The sequence below is a fragment of the Bufo bufo genome, chromosome 4 (genome assembly GCF_905171765.1).
Source record: "Bufo bufo chromosome 4, aBufBuf1.1, whole genome shotgun sequence".
In the NCBI taxonomy this organism is placed as follows: Eukaryota; Metazoa; Chordata; class Amphibia; order Anura; family Bufonidae; genus Bufo; species Bufo bufo.
In genome coordinates this window covers 602,150,452-602,157,051 of record NC_053392.1, presented here as the reverse complement: position 1 = coordinate 602,157,051, position 6,600 = coordinate 602,150,452, and the positions used below count along the sequence as shown (strand labels likewise).

Sequence of the window (6,600 nt, the reverse complement as noted above, 5' to 3'; positions counted from 1 at the left end):
TGGATTAAAAGTACTCTCTCTCTCTCTAAAATAGAGCAACGGATCGCCAAGTGAAAGGTTTCTATACATTCTGCTGAGGTAGCCCTAGGAGGCATTGTGCCTGGTTTATCAGTGAATTTCCTGGCGACTCCCTTTCCAGGTCCAGAAAGAGAGAAAACAGTTTGGCTTTACATTTGCAAAAAAATAAATAAAAATAAAAAAAAAAACATACAAAAACACAGTAAAAATACACAATACTCTATATGGTTTTATTGTCATAAACTTTGATATCTCTCTTAATACAGCAGGCACGTCGGCATCAATGTTTGGCATAAGACAATCACTCAATACAATTGCACTTGACCATGACAGAGTTACATCACTTGGTGGGTTGTACAGATTTAGTGTCAGGTTCCCGACATTGTGGCCTAAACAGACATTCAGAATTGAAATGCGAGGGACAATGTACATTACTGTTGCTCTGAAGTGCTATTTGATTTTTGCGCACGTTCCGTCTCCCCCTACACTCACGTCCTTCTAGGAGCATTGCTTTTATGGGCTGAGCAGGCAAAAACAAAAAGATACATGTAAAAAAAAAAAAAAAAAAGTAAAAATTAAAATGGTAAAAAAATTCTAAGTATCACCATAGTGTCACTTGGTTATGCTGGCTCTTTATGGTCAATTCAGATGCCAATAGCACTCTAAGGCCCTGCACTAGATTTAACTAAGCGTGGGGGCGGAAACAGGTAAAATTCTACTACCCGCCCCTGGCCACCCTCAGTGAAAAGCCTTTGAAGAGTGCCACATTAGTCCATGGGTTGTGTCTGGTAGGATAGCTCAGTTCCCTTATAGTGAATGGAGGCAAGTTGTAATACCACACACAACCTGCGGACAGGTGGGGCACTGGTGGGTAATCTTATAGTACATGCCACCTTTCACTCAGCTCAGATGATGGGCATCATATTATTGATGATTAGGTTTCACCAGGCAATTCCAGAGTGTGAGCCAACTAATGGCTACAGAGCTGGACATGAAGCAAGGATGGGGATGCAGTAAGCAATGGACCACGCAGGCATATGTAAGGCTAGGCTGGTCCAAGAACATACAGTCTGCCAAGACTGTTACAATACCGTGTACAATTTGTAAAGGGTGCAGACGCAAAACTGTGCGCGCAAAGAATATCTCAACAAGTTCCTTGCAGCGAGTTGTCCCTCACGATGTGCTACTGTTATGTGACGCTAGAGGTTCCAGTTCATAATGTTCATGTTCCACTTCCGACTTTGTACCTCGTGTGTCTAACTGATACTTATTACTGTGGTTCGCCTTGTTCTGTCCTCTTTCGGTCGCGCTTGACGATAAGGCTTGTGAAAAGGCTTTGAACTGCAACTTTTTTGGCAAAGGAATCTGACCACAACTTCCCTGCGGCCCTAGACAACGGCACATACATTGGAAGAAGAAGGTAGCAAATGCCCAGCTAATGCACATAATCAACATCATGAAGGTACCCAACTGGGTGTAGGCCAGAACAGTTGAAGGCATCATCATTGCTCCGGCCACGAAGGTCGTCAGTGCAGCCATGGCTATAGCAGAACCCATGCGACTCAGAGAGAAGACAACTTTCCCTTCTCGATCTGGATCTGGAGCAAGACGATAGGCGACGCCATAATGTACGGCAAAATCCACAGATAGACCGACAGCAACGGATATTGTGACAGATTCTAGAACGTTGAGTTCCCATCCGAGAAGAACCAAGGAGCCAACAGTAACAAATATAGTGCCCGCTATGGAAACTATGGCGTACAGACTTATAAGTATGTTCCACGTAGTAAGGAGCATGACGCTAAAGGCTACGGCAACAGATAATCCCATGGCAATCAAGGTTCCATCAGAAAGGCTGTCTTGGAGATCGTAAAATTCAAGGTTGCTGACAAACCATCCGTTGCTAAGACCAACGGGAGCCGACTGGAGTTCCTTTGAAATCCAGGCGTCAACCTCCTTGTAGAAGTGGTGCATCTTTTCATAGGCAAAGGTGAAAAGGTAAGCACTTTTGAACTGTAATACTACAGCTCTGATGGTGTCATTGATGTCAAACCGCGGGCCAGGGGTCTTGCTGTCTAAATGGTAACCGGTGCTCCTTTCGAGCTCCATGATAGCTCTTTTGATACAGAGCTCAAACACTTCCTGCTTATAAGGAAATCCTGACTGGCTGCAACAGGGGTAAAGTGAAGGTTCGTCACAGTCTTGATTTTCCATCCACTGTTTGAAGGTCTCGATGAAGCAACTGGTAAAGTCCTGTTCATTCGTTTGATAGTAGAAAGTTTGGTTTTTCAACTTATGGCAAAAATTCAAAATCCACTGTTGTGAGGCAGGGCTGGCAATATTAAAGCTACTGTCCAGTTTGAGCTTGCCTTTGCTTTTTGGATTCAAGGGATCTCCATTGTCTTCTGGAGAGATTCCCCAGATGATAGTAATGGGCATATGGAGCTCCTCCCCATGATGGACCCGCTCAAATATAAACAACTTTTTGTACTCTGCATCGTATCGCTCAAATGGATGGGAAGACCTAAACACTTGGAATTCCGAAAGTTCTAACGATGGGAGTTTCATCTTTGGATTGACACATACAATATAGGCTCCACCAATAGTTATGGCCAGAAAGGCAAAGACCCAAACATATCTGAATTTAATGACAATACATGGCAATACTTTCTCAAAGAAAATCCTTGATGCTTCGGAAACCGTGAAGAGAAACTCCTGTAGCTTCTGGCACATTACATTCCAACAGCTTTTGTTATTATAAGGTCGTTGTGGACTTTTCAAACAGTCAAAAATATTCAAGAGGTAACGTTCATGAAGGACAACTACGGCAGGTAACCACGTAACCATGAGAAGATAATTAACCAATATGGCAGTGCCAGCATAGACTCCGAAACATCTGATCGCGGTGATATTGCTGACGTAGTTGGCGTAGAAGGCCGCTGCGGTGGTAAAGCTGGTGACAAACATAGAAAGAGCAGCATGTTGAAGGGTGATGCTGACCGTCTCCGAGGTCTCCGCATGAGGTTTGTCAAATTTTGTGTAGTTCCAGACATCACACAAGACAAAAGCATCGTCCGCCCCGATTCCGACGAGAATGATCAGTGCAGTGAGGTTCATGAAGGGGAAAAACTCAAAGTTAAATACGACACGGTAGAGGAAATAAGATACAATCAGTGAACTAATTATGGCGAACATGGTCATCAGTGTGATAAACATTGATCTTGTGTATATACACATGACCAAGAGGACAATTAATATGGCGATTGCCGGATACACAGTATCCATTAAGAGATAGTCTTGAAATAAGCTATGTTTGATTCCAAACTCAATTCCCGTGACGGTCGTTACACCATCAGAACAATTCCAGTTCTCAAAATGATCTAGATAAATGTTCATCATCGACTCCCCTTTTTCGGTCGGGGAGAAGAGCATACTGTGCCTCAGAACTGGACTGGAGATATCCACATTCTTTGGATTGAAGAAGTCTTTATCTACCAAGTAATGGAGAATCTGGTACACAGCATTATACTTGGTACATTTTCGAGGCACATTTGTACACTTCAGCTGGTCCTTCCTCTTGGCCACCATGTCCCAGCAGTCTGGTCCCAAAGTTCCATTATGATAATATTTGGCACAGTTACGAATTAGTTTCAACGTGTGAGACACGTCACGTTCTACAATCTTATGGCATGACGATCTGTTGTTAAGAATGGCAATGTAGTTTCCTAAGGTCCAGCTGGGGCAACATGAAGCTGCGGTGGTCCTCTGGCACAGGTCTGAAAACTGATGGTGGGATCTGATCTGTAGGGCGGAAAAAAAATAAAAAAGAGAAGAATGAGAAGGAAATTTCAAACACTCAGTCTTAAGGTTCCTTTATATGGGCCAATGATCAGGGCAATTATCAAGTTCTCCTTCCTGATAATTGCAGTGTAATGGTTCTGCCAATCACCCAGTAAACGAGTAAATGATCACCAGTTGAAAACACAGCTAGAGCAGTCAACTAATCATAAGATGACAATTTATCTGCCGGAGAACAAAAGGATTGAGCAACTGAAATCCAACACGTCCAAAAATCTCCCTCAACACCTGCCATCGGGAGAGAGTCAGCCCCCATAAACCTTACATGGTCAGCAGGTTGGGCCAACAAACATCTGATGTGTTTGAAGGCCTCCATACCCATATCATTAGTCATTTTCCATGGGATCACCTGACTATCTAATGTTTATGGGGAGCTTCCAACTCTCCCCTTACAGATCATATTGGGGGGACACAATAAATTTTAATGCCCAAAGAGAGATGCAGCTACCAGAGATATCTGCCCATGTTTTTTTCTCCACTTACTTTACTGAAAAAGCACACACAGTCAGCCATTGAGAGAGATAGAGCTGCTGAAGCTACTTAAGGTGTATGGGACGTTTATAACATGGGCGACTGCCGCCCTCCCCAAAACATTATCCCGTCTGCCAACCCTGCTGAAATAAGTGGGTTTAGCAGAATTTTATCTAATCTGTACTAAGCATGACTGGCAAAAGTGACCATAAAAAGATGGAAATCTGTCCAAACTATTGGCCCTATGGTTGTAGTTTTGACCCAATTCCCTACAAAAATGTCACACCATGTAGAGCCAAAAATAAATCTAAAATATCAGGACTTCCTCCCAAACAACAAGTGATGATAAGTTCAACCGTTACCATAAACTTCAAAAGCAAGGTCCACCTAACAAAAACCCAACACAGCAGGTCAGACAACTATACGATATAGGGTGTAATCAGTGGCCACAGTTCTGGCAAAGCGGGATTTAAATGCTGAATGATGATTGAGAACTTCTCAGCCATAAAAACTCCATTACTTGCTCGGTACTCGGACGCTGCCGTCACGTTAAGTTACTGTACAAACGAGGGGGTTTAACTATGTCGTCCATAATTAGATTACGGCTCCAGCGCTCTCGGTAATGAGGTCGCTTTTACGGCTTGGCGTGAACCATAACTAAAGGGCCTGAGCAGTTGGTATTACATGTCTAATTGCCTGTGTGTTCTACAGTGATTAAGAAAAGCTAAATTAGGAATGGTCTGCGTCTGAATTCCATTAGTCACTCGCCCATAATTACCCGGGAACACAAGCCTGGGAATTGAGTGGTTTCTTCTTCTTGAGATGAACTCCTGCCCGCTTTAAATCGTTTAGAAGGAAAATGAACCCGAAGTGAAGTTCGGATTAGAAAGATACTAAAAGCTGGCCATTCACATAACACTCTCCCTTGAGGAGAGAAAGATCGGGAAGTTGGTTTTCAACATGCCTGATCACCATGTTCTCAGGGAGATAAGCCACTGGCGGAGCCTTTCTCTCCTCTCCCCATTCAGAATGCATACACGTTGGGCCAAACACATGTATGAAGGGTAAGGAGAGATAGCCAAAAAGGTGTTTTATTTATATTTAATTTTTGTCAAAAATGTAACCCTGAATAGGTTTTACTTTAATTTAGCACACATGGAACTAGAAAGGTTCTGGATTATCTCACACTCCAGATTATCAGTATGGTTTGGAGACGTCTTTCCCAGTGGGTTAAAGGGGTTATCTGAGACTTTGATAATGATAGCCTATCCTCAGGATAGGTCATCAGTATCTAATTGGTTGGGGTCCGACTCCCAGCCCCCCGCCAATCAGCTTTTTGAAGAGGATGCGGAGCACCGGTGAGCACTGCGCCCTCTTCCTAGGTCAGTGACATCATGTTAATTGGTCACATGGCCTAGGGAGCTGAGCTGCAATACCAAGCCCGGCCGCTATCCAATGGATGGTGCTGTACTCACCAGAGCGCCACAGCCTCCTCAAACAGCTCACCCCCGCGGATATGATATAGATGACCTATCCTGAGGATAGGTCATCAATATCAAAGACCAGAAAAAACTCCTTCAACTGTAATCTTATTGGCCCAAAGGGTTACAAAATTATTTGTAATTTTATTTATATTTTTTTTATTATTTACTTTTTTGCCAACATTTTATTGCTTTGTATCATAAGTGACTCTTCCCCAGCCCCCAGCTTTGCCCTAGGGAATCACTGAGGAATGCCGCATCCTAGTGTGAATTTTCAGGATTTCAGCAATTTAAATGGGATTCCCCAAATCACGGTGGGAATGACACGTTTGTCACTCAGCTCCCATTCCTACCCCGGAGACATACAGGAAGATTTGTAAAGGAAGCTGACACCAGCCCTACCCCCCTGTTGACTCTCAAACATTATTCATGTTCCCCATACAAATACGGTAGCTCAGCTTAGAAAGATTGCTGCCTCTGGTATTCTGAATGTGATGTCCTAGCAAGAGACTTATACAAATATCCCACCCCACCCCCTGGATACTCACTGAAAGAAAACACTATGACTAGGAGATGGGGTGTTTGTTTCAGAATCTCGAAACTTAATTTAGAGAATTTCAGGAATGCCTCAAATATTAGAAGTTTTTTGGACTTACCCTTATATTGTCTATATTGCACATGGACTTGATGGCTTGCAAGTTCCACAGACTCTGTCCATTCACAGAGGTAAAAACAATTCGGGAATAGTGGTCATCTGAAAATAAAAAATACA

At 43.2% G+C, this 6,600-nt stretch overlaps 1 protein-coding gene across 2 annotated transcripts in view; it reads right to left on the bottom strand.

Annotated features, from left to right (window-relative positions):
* Positions 1-237: 237 nt before the first annotated feature.
* The window catches only part of DISP1 (dispatched RND transporter family member 1), a 68,495-nt gene continuing 62,132 nt past the window's right edge, over positions 238-6,600 (bottom strand). For both annotated transcript variants that reach the window (XM_040430549.1, XM_040430550.1), the window contains 2 exons: positions 6,485-6,582; positions 238-3,819 (listed from right to left, as the gene is read on the bottom strand). In XM_040430549.1, the coding sequence (XP_040286483.1) occupies positions 1,192-3,819; positions 6,485-6,582 (2,726 nt within the window). In that variant the 3' untranslated portion in view covers positions 238-1,191. The remainder of the gene's footprint in view (positions 3,820-6,484; positions 6,583-6,600) is intronic.